We start from the raw sequence: 18,872 nt of genomic DNA, 5'->3' as shown, positions 1-18,872 counted from the left end.
ATGGATGCCAAGAAGGGGGGAGGCTTGCCTTCTCCACCCCTCCTGACCAATGACAATTATTCATCTTGGTCTGTAAAGATGAAGGCCCTGCTGCAGAATCAGAGACTGTTTGGGGTGATTGAGAATCCCATCCCAGCAGCACCAACGCGTGCTTGGGAGTCACAGAATGTGAAGGCTAGGACTGCTATAATTCTGTGTGTCTCAGATGAACAGCTTGTGCATATACAGCATTTGGAATTTGCGCAAGAGGTTTGGAACGCGCTGCGTACAACGCATCAGAGAGATGCCGGTTCTTCAGCGTTGCTGTATTTTGAGAAGTTGACCAATCTGAGATTAGCGCCTGATGGAGATATTCAAGCGCACCTGACAGAAATGAAGTTCCTGCGTCAACAGATAGTGGAACGCAATTTCCGTCTACAGGAGGAAGTGTTTTGCTTCATGATGATAAACAGCCTGAACCGGACTTTCAAGGTTGTTGCCAGTCAGCTTGGTTCGCTACCTGCTCAGGATCTGACCGCGGAAAGGGTGTGTGCCGTCGTCCTGAACGAACACGACAGACTTGCTGCACTGGAAGTGAAAGACAGAGGGAGGCAAGAACAGAGTTCAAATCTTCCCACTGCTGAATCTACTGGAGAGCATGCCATAGCATTGAGTGCCGTCCGATGCTATAATTGTGGACAGACTGGGCATCTACAGCGAAACTGTAAGAAGCCGCGACAGTCAAAAGGAGCCAAGAACAGCTCTACGAAGCCTGAGGCGTCAAGCAAAAGCCGTACCAAATGCCAGGTGAAACCTGCAAAGGTGATGATGGCGAAAGGAACCACGCCAGATGTTGGGAACGCATTCATAATCGACACCGGCGCCACGAAGCATCTCTGCCCACACAGAGAACTGTTTTCGACGTTGAGGAAGCAAAGCTTCACTGTGAAACAAGCCAACGGTCAAGAACTGGAAGCGACCGGAATTGAAACTGTGTATCTTGAGAGTCTGAACTTGACTATAAGCGATGTTTACCTGGTTCCAGAACTGAAATTTAGTCTGCTGAGTGCTTCGCAGATTGCAAAGAAGGGACTAAAACTGTGCTATGATGCTAAAAGATGCAAGATCTACAAAGATGGAGAACTGTTTCTTACTGCCAAAGAGAAAGATGGACTGTATTTGTTGACTTTTGATCAAAGTGATTACATGAAATGTAATACTTCTGATTCTAACGAAATTTCTCTTGCAGGTCTGACCAGTGTGAGCACCAGGAAGGTGTCCAAGAAGGTCCACAGAGCTTTTCAGCGGGTGTATGCTGATGTGATTGGTCCTCTAGAACCATCTAGAGGCGGTGCAAAATATTACCTTGTGTGTGTTGATTGTTACACCAATTATTCTTGGGTTTATATGATGAAGAAACCGCAGGAAACTTTAGAAAAGTTTCAGGAGTTTTGTGACAAGGTTAAAAGTATGCATGATGCTAACATTGATTGTCTTTTCACAGATGACAAGCCAGTTTTTCTTTTACAGGATTTCCAGAGGTTTCTGGATGGAAAAGGGATAAGACACAAACTTGCTAGTTCCGAAGAAGCATGGAAGAAATGTGTCTGTGTTAGGGTGAACAAAGAATTGCAAAAGGGGATGCATGCGCAATTGCTGAGTTCACATTTGCCACATGATTATTGGGCCGAATCTCTAGCGTCCTATCTTCATGTGTGGTTGAGAAAAGTCTCAACAGAGTTGGGTTGTTCTCCTTTTGAGAAGCTGTTTAATAGAAAACCTTCTGTTGCCTATTTCAAGGTTTTCGGGTCTCATGTGAGAACAGAAGCTCCAAGTGGGGTAAAGAATGCCAGAGGCATCTTTGTAGGTTATGAAAAAGGTCTCTACAGAGTAATTTTGTCTGAATCTGGTCAGGTGATTCTCACAAAATTTCTAGAGAGTGCTCCTGAACGGGAAAGAGTGATAGTTCACACATTTTCCACAGAAGATTCTGATGATGATGATGATGAGTTTGATCTTATTGAGATCAGTGGTACTGATGATGATGATGATGACACTGATAGCTCAGACAGCTCAGTTGTCACAGTTATTGAGAGGAAATCTCAAATAATGACTAGACCCTCAGAAAAGGAGGATAAACCACTGATTAAGCTTAGTACTGGTTCTCCAGAGTGTTCAGAGGCTGAACCAGAAAGCAGAGAAGAGCAGCAGCTCTTAAGAAGGTCTGAGAGAGCAACGAAGGGTGTACCACCCAAGAGGTATTCAAAGGAGTTTGCTAACCTTGCATATGTTGCTGTTGTAAACGATCAAGGACAGATTGAAGCTGTGTCTGAGTCAGAGACAAAGGCACAACAGAGAGTTGTTAACCAAGGAAATGCGAAGTCACACAACCAGAGAGGTACATTGGTTAAACCAGTGGTGGGTAGTTCCAAGGGTGGAACTGAAACAACAGGGGAATGTTATAAGTATAACAACTGTTTGTTTTCTTCTCTGGATGACGCTTTGCTCGCAGCACGCATTGATACTTTAGGGGGAGTATGTTACCATAAAGCACCAATGCTGCAGCAAGCAAAGGCTCCAGCAGCTCAGTCAGCTGCTTGTGGCTGGAAAGCCAGACAGGATGTTTGTGACTGTTGCCATGGAAACAAAGGGGCAGTCCAATCTGAACTGAGCACCGGATGTTAGCTCAGTGTGTGTGTCATATGACCTGTACTGGAAGTACATGGGAGGAGTTTTCTTCTTGCTGTTGTCGAGTGCAGACATGTTTCTCTGTACTGATATGAGAGACAGAAATAAAGGATGTAAATAGTTTTCTGTCTGCTTCTTTCCCCTCCTGGGGGACACCAAAGGGGAGAGAGGGTGAACGGTGTGTTCCTCTCACACATCTGAGATGAATCGCCGGGACCTCGCCTGCTTATCAGCAGAGTGGAGACGCGGGGAGGTCGACAGGAATATCTGCCGGTGCCTACGCTGTGGCACATTCCTCTGACCCAAGCAGAATTCCAATACTATTTACCTAAGGTCATCTTCTGAGGAAGCCCCCTGAAAATTTATCCATCACATTTTGTAGGGGCAATTTCACTGATAGGGAACAATAGATTTCAGCCTATCAAACCCAGAAGCTCTTTCTCCTACCCCACCCTGTCATTAGAGTAGCTTAGTCTGTCGGTGGCACTGTCAGCACCATCACAAAATCCCTTAATACTATATAAATTTATGATTTGGGAAGAAAGGGAGAGGCAAAGCCTTAATGCCAGAGTGAGACACGACTATTGTTCTCAGAGAGCCAGTCTGTTTCAGCAGTTTACTCTTGAGTTATATAATGCAAGGACCTTTGTTTGCAGATAGCACATTCCAAAACACACACTGAGAAACACATAGACAGGCATCTTCTACTGCATCTTATGTACATTTGTGACATTTTCCTGGCTTTTTATTCAGAATATTGTGTTGTTTTATTGGCTTGTCTTTACAAAAATGATGGTTAGCAATTACTTCCTTAATTCACTGAAAAATGACCCCATACCTCTTCATTTCTCCAGCGATCAAACATGTATGTGTAGTGACCTGGGTACCCCACAAATTTCCCTTTGAAGAAAGCCACGTAGAAACATGAAGAATAATAGTTGACAAACTGAAACAGGAACATCTTCATGGTGAGTCTGTTCTCATATTCAAGGTGAGTTCTTGGGATCTCTACAAGGTCAACAAAATAAACAAGGGGTTTTTTTTCTGCACCATGCACAGCAAACAAGGCTACAGCAAACACTGACAATTTTGAATTTGGCTGAAGCACTGCAGAGCCATTAGGTATGAAAAAGAACAGGGTTTCCAAAAGAATACTGCAAGACCCTTCACTGCATTTTTATGCCAGCAGAGGGCAGCAGCTATAGAACAGTGAGTCAAGTCTATAGCCTCTCTATGAAAGTGGCAGGACTACTGCAGAATTATTCCTACAGGTGAACAATTAAATTCTTCCAAATTTAAAACACATTATAATTATTATTTCCACTGTGGAAAAATGAATGCAGATTAAAACATTTCCATTTGCCAGCTATAATTGGGGATCATCATCTTAGCTCAGGAAGCACTTATTTTAGGATTATTCTAAATGCTTCATTATCCCATTATTTACTGAAAAATTTATCTGAACAACAAACATCACTCTAGTGTGGTAGTTAATGACACAAATGGAATTCGTGGTCCAAATCTTAATCGTAAGGTTTGCAAATTGTAATAAATGCTCACATAAGCAGCCTACTCATATGAAAAATGTAAAAGCTGGAGAGGTGTGTCAAGAAAAATGTCAGTTGTGGATGGTATATTATTATGGAAGGGGAGAAACACTCTTCCATGAGTTCCCTACAGTGATGTTACACTCCTAATAAGTAGTTATTAGCATGGTCAAGCCAGCTGCAATAGTGTACAAGCTCTTCCTCATAAAATCACAGAGCTAGGATGCAGCTGTGGATAATCTAGGAACAAAGCTACATGATACAGAGGGAGGTCTCAAAAACAGTTTCCCAGGAATGCTAGCCAACTTGGCCAGATGGAAAACTTGTATAAATATTCAGCTTCTGGTTGCCAATAAACTCAGCATTTCCACCACAGGGACAGAAACATATCCCTGACAGTTCTGTCTTTATGCAACATACCTACCCATATCTGTGATCCAGATGGCTATCCTCTCATACAAGAAATTCAGTATCATAATGATGACAAAATTCAGGCATGAAGCAGTGACCGATGTTGCCAGTTGTGGTGTCAGGATACCTTGAATAGGCTGCAAGGTTTGTGCATTCTCCATGATGCTGGCAAAAGCAGCATAGACGGCAAGGCGGTAAACTATCACAGCTATCATACTAGCTATGATCAAAAAGATCTGAGAGAAACCACAGAGGTTTAAGAACAATGACATCATATCAGAAACAGCCTTTAATGCTTTATACTATATAGCAAGCATGGGGAATCCATGGCCCTCCAGCTGTTGATGGACTCCAAGTCCCATCAGCCCTAGCCAGAATGTCCAATGGAAATGAAGGGAGTTGTAGTTCAGCAACATCTGGAGGACCACCAGTTCCCTAACTGTACCATATAGGACTCTAAGGGCCAAACTACACATTGAGAATAATAGTGTAGTATGGCCCCATCGGGACTGTATCGCTTCAGACTGCAAGAGGGAGGATGTGTGTCTATCTGAAGGCTGATCTGATGTTCATCCAATGTATTCTTCTTGCAAGTAAAACCCAAGTACATCAGGGTGAGAGCCAAGCCAGACCCTATCCACCTGATGCACTGTTATTTTTGTGTCTTTCAGTTGATATTTGCTACCAACAGTTGTGTGTAATGGATGTGATGCTGTGATAGTTCTGCATCTACCTCCAGGGTCAGTTTCAGAAACCTGCAGTGGGGAGCTTCTGCTCAGCCACCATGGCACTTGTGTCGTAGAGTCCTACATGGCTCTGTTTTATGCCCCCATGCTCTTTCTCAAACTGCTTGGTAAGGTAATCTAACCTAGATCTATTTCTCTATGTCATGTGAGTCAAGTGAGCCTCAGCCAATGCCTGGATTTGGAAATGGACAGATGAGGGTCAAGACTGAAGCTGAATCCTGACAAGACAGAAGGACTGTGAGCAGGTGATTCTTGGGTCTGAGAGACAGATGTTCATGTGTTCTGGATGGCACTGCACTCCCCCTAAAATAGCACACATGGAACTTGAGTGTACTCCTTGATTTAACATTGCCACCTGATGCCTTAGCGGCTTTGTCTTTTAACATTTTTGCCTGGTTCTCCAGCTGCATCTGTTCCTGGTCAGAACCTCTGGTAATATCCTGGATGGATTAGACACATTATACATGGGGCAACCTCTCAGTGTTATACACAGGGCTGCCCTTTTAGTGAAGAACTCAGCTGACACAATTTTAACTGGCTCAGCCAAGTTGATTCACAGTACTCTGATTCAGAAAGAATTGTCTCGGCTACATGGTCACAACTGGGACCAGTATTCAAGATGGTGATATGTACTTGTAAAGTCTGAAATGGTTTGGGTCCTTTTCTGCAGTGGTACTCCAACTCTGGAACACCCTCTTCAATGCTGGTAAGCCTTTTGCTGACATTGTAATATTTCTGGTGCCTCTTGTATTTGGCCAAGCATTTCAAAGGGCTATGTTTGCTTTTGCTTTTCGTAGCTTTTCCTGCCTATTTGTTTTCAAGGTTGGTTGTTTTTAATTGTGTTTGTGTTTCATATAAGTAATTGTTTATGCTTATTGTACATTGCCCTGGAAACCGCTAGATGAAGGGAAATTTAGAAATAAGTAGAATAAATGTAATCATGTCTTCAGTCTAAAGTGGTATAGTCCCAACAGAGCAGTAATATTGTCTTTTTCTGCTTAGCTTGTCTGTTAGTACACCAAGCAAAATCATGCAAAGCACACTAGTGGCATGCTGTTTCAAAATCCACCAATATCATGTTACAATTTCATTGCATAGATATGGTAGCATTATAAACATTTGTGTTTATAACAAATTAGCCACATACTAAAGATCTCTCAATTTTTTTCTGTATTGAAATAGAGAAAGTTGAATTGATTCAGATGTAAATGATGCAATCCAGAACCCAATTTCTCCAGAGTGTTTTGGTCAATAATAAATGACTACAGGTTATAGGGAAATTTTATAATCAAGCATTTGAACAATTCAAAATAGGGCAAAATTCCCTTGGTCTACAGATAACTACAGAGACTGATTATCTAGATCTGGTTTCAAGCCTAGTTATGGAACAGAGGCTCTGTGCAAGGAACTGTGCAAGGACAGTGTGTCCCTGTTGGCTCTGCTAGACATCTTGACAGCTTTTAGTCCATCAAACATGGTATTCCTCTGGGCCACCTTGCAGGGAGGTACTATTTTACAATGGCTCTGCTCCTTCCTGGAGGGACTCCTGTTTGACACCTTGGACACTGGCCTGCAGAGTCCCTCAGTGTTCTCTTCTGTCCCTTGTGCTATTTAACATTTACATGAAACCACTAAGAAAGGTTGTCTGGAGTTTTGGGGTTCATTGTCACCAGTATGCTGATGACCCAGCTCTATTTCTCCTTTCCACCAAAATCCAAGAAAGCAGTCTCAGATGCAAACCAGCGTGTGTCATCTGTAATGGACTGGATGAGGGCGAACAAATGGGAACTTAATCTAGACAAGACAGAAGCGCTCTTGGTCAGTCAGAAGGCAGAACACGGAATAGGGATTCAGCCTGTGCTTGATGAGGTAACACTTCCCACGAAGACACAGTTTGGATGTGCTCCTGGATTCCAGACTGAGCACGAATGCCCAGGTTTCCACAGTGGCCAGGAGTGCATTTGCACTGTGCCAACTGCACCCATTCTTGAGATATCTCAAATGGCCACAGTGACACATGCCTTAGTTACCTCCTATTTGGATTATGGGGCTGCCTTTGAAAAGTGCTTAGAAACATCAACTGGCTCAAAGAGATATGATCAGATTACTGACCAGAGATTATAGGGAGCATAACCCTTTAGGGAGCAGTGGAACAGCTCCACTGTCTACCAGTCTGTTTCTAGGCACAATTCAAAGTGGTGGTTATGACCTTTAGACGCTACATGGCTTAGGTCCAAGCTACCTGAAATAATGTATTCCCTCATACAAACCTGCTCAGGTTTTGAAATCTTCAGGAAAGGTCCTTCTCTTGGTCATGCCACACTCATATGCACGGTTGGTGGGGACACAGTAAAGGGCCTTCTCAGTAGCTGCTCCCAGACTCTAAAACTCCCTCCCAGGAGAAGCTAGACTGGCTCCCTGCTTGTTCTTCTTTCATCAGATGGTAAAAACTGTCTTGTTCCAACAGGCTTTTGGGAACTGCTTTTAATGAAATGGCTGGTGACATACCATTTTTACTGTAACTATTTGCTTGTTGTAAACATATTTAATATGCATATATGGTTTAATTCTATCAGTGTTTAATTGTTTTTTAATTATTGTTTTTCTATGTTTTTAGTGATTCTTGTTTTTATCTGCATGCTGCCCTGAATCCCATCAGGAGAACAGGTGGGGTATAAATAAATAAATAATAATAACAACAACACAGTCAGTGGCATCTCATAGGTGTCATCTTAAAAATAGGTTCCATTGAATTCAACAGATGTTATTCCCAGGTATCTGGGTATAAAACTGTAACCTAAGTCACTATATTCATCATCATGAATAATGGACACCTAAATAAAGTCAAATGGATTGATTTGGCAGAAGAGAGAGTTATGGATTGTATGCTATACGATTCAGTGTGTACTTTGCATGACACTAAGAAAGCAGAATGTTAGTTACAACCCCTTGTAGCCAGAAGCACAGAGAGAAAGATACCGACAGCAAAAGCATTAAGGCATGTTAAAATTCAAGCTTAAAAAGTGATGCGTTGCTTGTTATGCATTACAGTGATGATTCAAAAGGATGCTCACCCAGAACAACACTGTCGTTCCCGAGATGCAGAATCGTATAGCCTGGCTAGTTAAAGGCAAGTAAGGCTCCAACTCCTGAAACAGTCAAGCAAGCACAGCACATTTCACCTCCCGCAGACATATTCTTACACTGAACACTGCAGAAAGCAACCTCAACCACTGTGAGAAAGCAAACACACCCCAAGGAAATAGTTTTTACACTCCCAAGGAATGCATGATGTAGCACATTTCATCTTATGGGAGAAAGACAGAAATGGAGGAGTCCATATGTAGATGAGAAGCCAGTCATCCAGAGCTTTTAAGACTTTGCCAAATTTACAAGATGGCCAGAAGGCCATTTTTGTTTTCCTTCTCTGTGATCTTCTGAACAGAAGGGAGTGAATGCAGTTCAGTTTCCAATATGCCCAAATTACATGACAGGGAAAAAATATGTATGTTTGGACTGGACTAGCTATTGCTGTTAAGTGTTGTCCTCCATTCTCTCAGGTCTTTTCATTGCTTTCCCATTTGAAGAAATGGCTCTTTCATTAGTTGCCACTCTAAGCTGCTGAGTTCACGCAGCCCTGTCTTACCCAAAACAAAATTCCAAAGTACAACAAGCTCAGTTTCCCATAGTCATGTATGCTCTTCCTCTTAACCAATTCTAATTCCTAGAATAGCAGACCAGACAATTTAAAATGCAGTAATTAAAGAACGGAAAAGATTTCACTGTACCACCATCACCTGATACTAGTGCAACTCATGTCTCCAGCTATCTAACCAGGAAGCATCCAATTAACCAGAGTTTCTCGTTTCATCCAAGCCAGGAAACTAGGGTCACCACCATCAATTTAAATGCAATGAGAAACTATGGTTAATTGGAGACTTCCTGGCTTGATGGTTGCACAACACAAAGGGAAGAAGAGAAGCAATGTATAGCAAAGGTAAATGGTTATGTCCAGGCCTTAAGGCTAAGGCCTATGCTGCTGTAAGCCCTTTGCTGCCTCTCACCTGTGAAAGCCAGAAGGAGGAGAGCAAATAGGTGGAAGGGATGACAGCAGAGAACTGAGCACATTTCAAACCTGGCATCGCCTCTGGAGATGTCTGAGCTCAGTTCAAAATTGGCTTAAGATGTCCTCCAGAAGTGTTGTTCAACCGCACACACTCCTCCCCCATTTTGAAGTTCAGTACCATCATAAGTAATAATATCCATGAGAGCAGATCATAACCCACTGTGACCCAGCTTAATGCTTTAAGATTGATTACAATGTTGCTAGACCTGCGGGTTAATAAAGAGGGCACAATTCTGATATAAGTCTATGGAAGTGCAAAATGACCGGTGACCAGCAAAAGTCTCAAATTAGTGTAAGTAACAATGAAATGTAGTTGTACAGTTGAAGAATATCAGTGTTCTTTTCAATCTGCAGATATAATCTTTAGAGCCTCAGGTCCTTCACATTTTCATTGTCTAATGTCACACAGCAAGAACATTCAACTATAATTTGGTTAACCATTGATTTCTTTCATATCTGGACTGCTGACAGGATGTTTACAAATTTCTGTAACCTAGAACCTTGACAAATAGATAATAGATCATTTAAAGGAGAGGGAACAAGGTTTTAGCTTTCTTTTAAAAAAATGTAACTAGGAATTAAAGCAAGTGACTTCTAATGATCAAACACATATTTAAGAATGTCAACACATTTAGACTTCTCATTCTTCATGAGCTTCATGTACAAAAGGAAATATCTAAGCTAGGATAGATAATAATATGTAATATAAATCAGGATTCCTCTAACTTGTAGCTGCGCTCAGAAGATACCTTCATTTTGTCCCAAAACATTTTGCCAATCCATTGTAAAGATACTGCAAAATCATCAACTTGCTGATTCTAACTGATATGTTTTATTTCCCTTGCTTTAATTTTGTTTTTGTTTTCTACTTTCTATTTTCCTGCAGTTGAGCAGCTTTGACGGAAAGGCAGGATAGAATTTAACAAATAAATAGATACATTAATATTACTTACATCCAATGTAATCACATTAACACCAGAGAATTGTTCCTTAAAGCACCGGAGTTCCATCATAAGGATCAGGCTTAGTGAAACAGACATTTACTGCATCTGAAGTAGAATTGCAGCCATTTTGTCTGTTATTTTCCCCCTTTGATTTAGCTGCCCAGAAACTCACGGCATGCAGACAAAAGCTTATCAGCAATTCAAACACTCAGAAGAAGCACATGCTGTAGGGCCTAGGACTGTGTTGCTCCAGAATGCAGGTGTGAAAACTGCATATTTGAATGCCTCCACATCCAAAACTACCTATACTTAGAGACCTACTGTTTCAGGGAAAAGGCTAGGTAGAAGCTTTCCATGTTCGGCATTTTTGGGGGTATGGGATAGCATTCAAACATGCAACTGTTAAGCTGCATTCTGAACCAATATAGTCTCAAGGAGAGCAACATAAGCTTTTTTCCTCAATGGTTGAACCAATTCCTAGAGAAGAACAAATCAGTTAAATTTGCCCTCTTGAGCTCCTGCCTTTCCTTACTGGAATGATATATCTTCTTCTTCTTTGGCGATCACTTGTAGCCGAGTAAGATTGTCTTCCACAAACATGGTTTTAACAATGATTCCGTAAGTGACTGTGGATAACAGCATTTGGAGAAAGCCTGATTCTTTTAAAATCCATTTTATATCTGTCATTGGATCCCAGATATTAACCCTAAGCACCGGCAGTTGATTTGTCACCTTGTTCTGAAACATTTACAGAATTATAACTTTCTGGACCCTGTCAGAACAACATGCTTGTGTAATGTTCTGGCATAATTCCTTCATAAGCACTTAAGAGATGGCATAAAAGGTAAAGGGACCCCTGACCATTAGGTCCAGTCGTGAAACACTCTGGGGTTGCGGCACTCATCTTGCTTTACTGGCCTAGGGAGCCAGCATGTAGCTTCCAGGTCATGTGGCCAGCATGACTAAGCCACTTCTGGTGAACCAGAGCAGCGCACGGAAACGTCTTTTACCTTCCCGCTGTAGCGGTACCTATTTATCTACTTGCACTTTGACGTGCTTTCGAGCTCACCCTGTCACGGGGATTCGAACCGCCGACCTTCTGATTGGCAAGCCCTAGGCTCAGTGGTTTAGACCACAGAGCCACCCACGTCCCACAAGAGATGGCTTACTTGGTCTTAAATACGCAATGGATAACTGGATCTTATGTATCCCCCAACCTCCATGTGATTTTTGTCTTCTAATGCTCAGGTTACCTGCGTTACTGGATTCTTCCTCTTTTGAGTACATTTTGCTTCATACTCTGGCCTCAGTTGGAGTTGTTGCTGTTCCTCCTCAAAATCAACTAGATCCCATTCATATTCAAGTCGAGCTTGCCGACGCTTCCAGAACTCCAAGAAAAGTGTGACTGCAATGAATAGAGTATGGTGCAAACAAAAATAAGAATAAGAAATGTCTAGTAGCAACTGAGCAAAACCAACATTCCCAGATGATACTTTCACTATTACAGTGGTGCCTCGCAAGACGAAATTAATCCGTTCCGCGAGTCTCTTCATCTTGCGGTTTTTTCGTCTTGCGAAGCACGGCTAGTAACGGCTTAGCGGCTATTAACGGCTTAGCGGCTTTAAGAAAAAGGAAACAAACTGGCAAGAACTCGCAAGACGTTTCGTCTTGCGAAGCAAGCCCATAGGAAAATTCGTCTTGCGGAACGACTCAAAAAACGGAAAACTCTTTCGTCTTGCGCGTTTTTCGTCTTGCGAGGCATTCGTCTTGCGAGGTACCACTGTATCTTTGTGATGGATTTGATGTCTATACAGTACATCAGTTACATAAAAAAACTACTGCAGATTCCCTGGAGAAGCCATTTCTCATTTTGATGGAATTTCTGGAGCTGTGACAAAGTTAGTCAGATTCATTACTGTCTGCATATTTTTGCACATTGAGGGTTGTACCACTCCATGGGATTTGGTGTGCTTAAGAATATGGAAGCGCTGTTCAGTTCCATTGAAACCAATAGGACCCAAGTTATCTAAAACATGCTTAACTTTCTCTGGATCAAACCCAGTGAATTATTGCACATTTACATATATCATTACAGAATGATATTTATAGCATTCATACTATACTTACAGAGGTTGAGATCTAGAGTTGCTCATCCAAGAATAAAAGCATCTCCAATCCAGCAAAGGTAATATCTGCCAATTCCGCCCCCCTTTCCCCTACAATTCCCTCATGTCACCTCCCACATAGTTCAGAGCTGAACACTTGGGGGGGGGGCATGTGGCGCTGTGGTCTAAACTACTGAGCCTCTTGGGCTTGCTGATTGGAAGGTCAGCAGTTTGAATCTGCATCACGGGGTCAGCTCCCATTGCTCTGTCCCAGCTTCTGCCAACCTAGCAGTTTGAAAGCATACCAGTGCAACCAGATAAATAGGTACCACTACAGATGGAAAGTTTTCCATTGTGCCAGAAGCGTTTTAGTCATGTTGGCCACATGACCCAGAAAGCTGTGGACAAATGCCGGCTCCCTCGGCCTGAAGCAAGATGAGCGCCACACCCCATAGTCACCTTTGACTAGGCTTAACCATCCAGGGGTCATGTACCTTTACCTTTTACTTTAAGTTTACAGAGGGATTCATGAGGGAGTTGTGAGCTCTCCCTCTTTCCCTTTCTACCAGTAGGAGCATCCCGTGAGTGAACATTCACTCACAGGACCAAGTCATAGTCTTGTTGTCAAATGTGCCATTGACTTGCATGCAGTAAGAGACAAAGCTAAAGCTGACCCACGTGGCTTGAGTGTTATTTAAGCAGGACTAACAAATATACTCACCCCAAATGCCCATAAAGATTGCAAAAAAGAGGGTCGCCACATTATCAAACAAATGGGAGTACTGGAATAAAAACACAAATTAACAATTTGAATGAAAACAACCATGGAAAAGCTATTTTTAAAAAACAAAAATTGCAGCAATGACTACAGACCTCTGAAGACTCACACGTGGAGTTCAATCTCCAGTAATCACATTTTTGATCACATAGTGGGCACATGATAATCTTTCCCCCAATTTCGGAGTCACATATTTCTTGGCTGAAGGGGACAGATAAAAGATATGTTGTATTTAATTAAGCAATAGATAGATAAATTGTGTTTTTGTGCAGATGCTGATATTTGACTTTACAAAAGGAATATAGAGAACCAGTTCCCTCTCTTTCAGTGTGCAATATTCAGCAGGGCCATACCCACAAGAATGCAGTGGCACATAGTTCTACATCTGGATCATATGTTTAAGCTAATGTTTCTGTACAGTGGCTCACAGGATCAGTGCACACAATGTTACAGAAGGCAAGGGGACTCAAGCTTTTCAAAGAAAAAATTGAACCACAACAGTTCACAGTGAAGTGGACAGGACAGCTGTCATCAGTCAACTGGTCATGATTCAATCTAACCAACACGACCATGTTAATTACTCTTACCTACTCATATTTTCATTCATTGTGAATGCACCATACAGGAAACAGATTAATCCAACGATAGCGGCAAAGAACAGCATCTCAGTGTAGAACCCCAGCCAGGCAAAGTAGATTCCAATCCTCTCCCCATAATACTTCCTGCGGGAAAGTAACGTGGAATGGAAAGTAAGGGAATGCAAGAAACAATCAGCATCTTAAAAAGGGGGAGGAAAGGAGAGAAAAGCTTGGAAGACTAATTGCAAATAAAGATACAGGGCTAGATTTGGATGACAAGTTTTCAGGCAAAATTCAAAGGAATGCTACTGAGTTGATTGTAAAACAATTCTCAGAATTTCTTGTTCTTATTTGTGCCCTAATTACATGGATAGCTAGTTTTTGCTCATGTGTTGCCCCAGCAACCAGATATGATTCTCTCTCCCCTTTTAAAGCTGCTTTAGACCCTGGCATGAAGCCACGGAAGTGATGATATGAACACGGCCAGTGACAGCACCTTTAACATCCACAGAAAGTTGTTTAGCATAATTGGCCAAACAGCCAGTTGGGAATATGCATATAGAAGCTGAACACCAGAGAAAAGGAATCTAACAGTTCAAAGTACATCCTTTTACAGCTATACATTGACATTGTACCCTCGCCTAAAACAAAATGAAGCATTTGGGGGGTGGGAAGGGTTACTTGGAAAACAAATCTGATTCTAGCATAGGAGGACACTCACTGCAACCAGAAAAGAGGGCTTTACGGTGTGATGTAAAGAGAAACAATATTGACACCTGTACTGGAATGGGTCAAAAATCTCATGCAAAACATTTTTCATTCTTTCTGCTTTTGAACGTTCCAGTGATGATCTTGGTACATATAGGTCTCCCAGCTATCTAGCTATATATCTTCATTTCCATTATTAGAAATTATATCCCATTGGATACCCTCCCAAAGGAGCCCGAGGCAGCAAACAACAAGGCACTAAAATAACACAGTAGGTTAAAATATATATATATGAAAACAACTAAAAACCATTATATATCTTCAGTTTCAAGGTTGTTGGGAACCATTTCTTTTAGCCATTAAACGCCTGGTTGAGCAGAAACATTTTAAGATTCCTCTAGAGTGTTGACAATGAGGGAGACAACACACCCCACCAGAGAGGAAAGTCCACAAATGGAGAATGGCCAATGAGAAGGTCCTGCCATGGGTCAGCAACAACAGGGCAGCGTGAAGGGGCACCATCACCAACAGGGTCTCCCCTGTGAATTGTAGTGCCTGAGACAGCGGGCCTTGAGAAAGGTGTTCTTTTAGGCACATGGCCCCCAAGCCATTTAGGGCATAGCTGTCAACTTCCCTTTTCTTGCGAGGAATCCTATTCGGAATAAGGGAATTTCTCTTTAGAAAAGGGAAACGTTGACAGCTATGATTTAGGGCACTGGTACTAATACCTTGAATTGGGCCGAAGAGCTCACTGGCAGCCAGTGTAGCACTTTCAGGATTGACGGCACATGGTCCTATCAGGATGCCCCTCAACAATCTAGGATTCTGCGTTAGCTGCAGCTGCCTGACCACTTTCAAGGTCAGTCCCATGTAGAGCACACTGCAGCAGTCCAAGCAGGAGGTCATTAGATTGTGGACCACTAAGGCCATTTTACAATTTTTGAGGTTTCCTTGAACTATGGAATAATCTACAAATTAAAGTAGGTATATATTGCAAGGCAATGCAAAAGCTGGCGCTTCCATTAAGAGAAGCGTACCCAACTGCTCACCTGATGAGATCCAAGGGCTGTTCTTTGAAAAAACGAGGAAACCTTGCCCATTCTCTGTAGAGGGTGTACCTTTCATTTTCACACTTTGGGTCATTCGCCCTCTTCCAGTACTGGCACTGTGTCAGCGTAGACAATGAAATAAAGCAGATATAAAACAGATCAGTAAATGGCAGCATGTGTTCTGCAACACTAGTTCCACCTAAATATGTGCCAGGATAATATATGTAGAAATTGGTATAATCTATGTATATGACAGGCTGAGGGCGGGTGGCAACAAATAGCTATTTATAGTATTAAGACCAACAACGTGGGCATTCCTTAAGAACAAGCACACTTAATCTGAAACTTGTGGACTCTATCTCTGCCAGGTCTAAATAATACATACTTTAAAACTTAACTGACTGTGGGGCAACAACAAGCAGGAGTGGATGGCAGGGAACTAACTACTCTGGCACCCCTGTGGCTTACCAGGAGGGAGAAGGGAAGGGGCAGTGCAACAAAGAAACTGGAATTGTGCAGATGTACTCCGTGTGCTGTGCTGGCTCGCCAGATGCGGCTTTGTCACGCTGGCCACGTGACCCGGAAGTGTCCCCGGACAGCGCTGGCCCCCGGCCTCTTGAGTGAGATGGGCGCACAACCCCAGAGTCTGTCAAGACTGGCCCGTACGGGCAGGGGTACCTTTACCTTTACCTTTTACTCCTCCGGCCAGCGTGTCATCAGAGCGCAGACCTTCCTGCTGCCTGCCTTCCCTGGGAAGTTGCAGTGATTCTAGTGCCAGGTACACGTTGTGCTTACTCTCCCAGCAATTAAGCCCCTAATTATTTTCCAAATTCTCAAACTATTTAGGTATAGAGGTTCAGGAGTCTTGCAATATGCAAGCCCAACTTTCAATTCTGTTGTGTTAATATATAAAGTGCTGATCAACTTGTATTCAGGAAACCCTATATCCCATCTTGATCACTGAGATCATCAGGAGCCAAGCCCATCTTACAGAGGCCCAACTGGCCTCTACCAGATGCCAGGCTGGTTGCAAGCAGTGAAAACAGTCTTCTAGCAAAGTCTTCTCCTTGCTTTTGATTCTGATGTTTCGCTTGAAGGAATCTCTACCTTGTTATGCAGGCAGGTCCATGCAACTGCTTGATTTTTTTTGAGCAATTAGGAAGTAAAACGACCGTTTTGTACTATTTTATATTACATTGCATACATTGTTGCATTGTATATATTGCTGTCCTTGTTATATCACATGAACTGGCACTGTGCAAGTATTTTTATGAATACATAAAAGGCCACAATTTCTTAACATAGTTTCTAAAAACAATTATGCGCCCCATTCATATAAAAACTGCTAAAAAGAAAATCCAAAAATGGGCTCCAGTGAAGCACTTGTTGTATGCCACCAGAGGGCGCTTTGACACTAAACTTTAACCCTGCAATAACCATCCCAGTTTGACAGCACAGTTGTAATTAACCTTCTTCCCCTCCTCTCTCTTTCCCCGAGGCTTGCACAGGTGTTATGTTACGTTATGTTATGTTGTAAGCAGTTTCCCATAGCAGTAGTCACAATTACAGTGAATCACACATATTATGTCTTCCCTAGGAGGTGTTACTTAAAAACAGATAAACTGAGGTTTGGAAAACAGGGAAGTACTCTGAAATGAATGAATGAATGACAAAAAAAATACCTACATCATGAAGAGGATAAGCAGCAGTGTAGGTGCCATTATTCAAGAGCCGTTTGATTCCAAACTTCTTTTTCCCTTCTTCTGTTCCATATGGACACCTTGTTAAAATATAGAAAACCTAAGAGGGAGAGAGAAACCAACCCCACAGTTTAAAATGACTATACTATGATTATCAGGTAATCTAATTTTCCTTCGCAACTGTTCTTCACCGCAGTGCGTAAATACAAAACATTTTCCACACTCACAAAATAGACATGTTAGTCAAATAAAATTACATTTGACCTTTACACTAATTTATTAACCCATTACCTTTACAGACTAAAATACTTCAATATAAGGCTCCAGAACGTTGAATTGCACCTCATGTGTGCTGATGTGTCGGAAGTACTCACAATTCTGTTCCTGACAGACGGGGAGAAAAATGTATTCTCATCTTCAATGAGGTAGAGTTCCTGCCGTTCTTTGCTGAATGGGGCTGTGAAGTAATCTGGTTCTGGGTGCATCACAATTTCAGGCAGTCTAAATGGCCAAGATATCCAATCCAAAGGGTTTTCCGTAGTACAAGGGATATCATTTTCTTTGATGGGCATTTTTATGCTCAGCACTTCAGCATATGTGATCAGAACTTCCCATGGCGCATGAATCTTCACGAAGTAAGTTTTGCCATTGTCAGATTCCTACAAAGGAAATGATAAGGTTTGAGGTTAAAACAGGCAATACTTTCATATTCATACATCTATAAAGAAGCTTCACATTAAATACAGATATCATCTATGGGAGCTAGGGCCACTGCACCCACATGGTAAGCAAAAACGAGAATACTTTGGGTGGTACTGAACTCCTGTGACCTGCCAGTGCAAAGATTTCCACATGGGTAATAAGACTTTCTCTCCTTTTTTGCACCCTCCACTATGAGCATCCTATGCCCTCACTAAATCTGCTCCAGAAGGTGAGGGAACCCCTGGAACAGATTTTTTTTGGGGGGTGCAGAGTGAAGAGAAAGGGAGAACATTTCATTACCCTTCGAGAAATCATTCCTCTGATGAAATGAGAGACTTAGTGCTACATTGGACTCCAGCATAAATATTTATCTAGCCTTTACCACCATTTTTAATCCACCATTACAAGCGTTTCTGGGCGATATACATTTCTTAAAAAACAAAACACCATAAAATATAAACATGCAAAATAAACCTTTAAATATTTTTTAAACTTCAGACCAGAAACAAGCTCTAAAAGGCATATTTTGAACATAATGAGAAAGTGCAGTTTAGAAAGCATGTGCTTCTATTCTATGTCAAGCCGCTCTGTTTGCTATTCACCTCATTACTCTTCTAGGTATTTGATAGTATTTCTTTTGGACTATGATGTATAAAATGTTAAGTTACATTTAAATCTCGCTGAAACCAATAGTGCTTACTTGTTCTATTAATCCCAGTGGGAGTCAATCATGACTAATCATCTACAGGCAAAATGGGAGGATAATCAAGACCAAGAGAAGTTAGTTGTGCTCATCAGAAGTGGTCCGTAT

At 42.0% G+C, this 18,872-nt stretch overlaps 1 protein-coding gene across 8 annotated transcripts in view; it reads right to left on the bottom strand.

Annotated features, from left to right (window-relative positions):
• Positions 1-18,872, bottom strand: part of ANO5 (anoctamin 5) — a 65,299-nt gene that overhangs the window by 13,180 nt on the left and 33,247 nt on the right. For 6 of the 8 annotated variants that reach the window (XM_081164159.1, XM_081164161.1, XM_081164162.1 and 3 more), the window contains 10 exons: positions 17,734-18,018; positions 17,346-17,459; positions 15,660-15,775; positions 13,912-14,046; positions 13,420-13,525; positions 13,268-13,328; positions 11,695-11,846; positions 9,018-9,095; positions 4,639-4,861; positions 3,506-3,675 (listed from right to left, as the gene is read on the bottom strand). In XM_081164159.1, the coding sequence (XP_081020285.1) occupies positions 3,506-3,675; positions 4,639-4,861; positions 9,018-9,095; positions 11,695-11,846; positions 13,268-13,328; positions 13,420-13,525; positions 13,912-14,046; positions 15,660-15,775; positions 17,346-17,459; positions 17,734-18,018 (1,440 nt within the window). Of the gene's footprint in view, positions 1-3,505; positions 3,676-4,638; positions 4,862-8,445; positions 8,521-9,017; positions 9,096-11,694; positions 11,847-13,267; positions 13,329-13,419; positions 13,526-13,911; positions 14,047-15,659; positions 15,776-17,345; positions 17,460-17,733; positions 18,019-18,872 lie in introns of all 8 variants that reach the window. The other 2 variants (XM_081164160.1, XM_081164163.1) reach the window with 1 other exon arrangement.

This window comes from Podarcis bocagei (genome assembly GCF_964188305.1).
Source record: "Podarcis bocagei genome assembly, chromosome: 1".
Lineage (NCBI taxonomy): Eukaryota > Metazoa > Chordata > Lepidosauria > Squamata > Lacertidae > Podarcis > Podarcis bocagei.
Note: the sequence above shows the minus strand (reverse complement) of the source record. Positions and strands in the feature narration are given on the sequence as shown.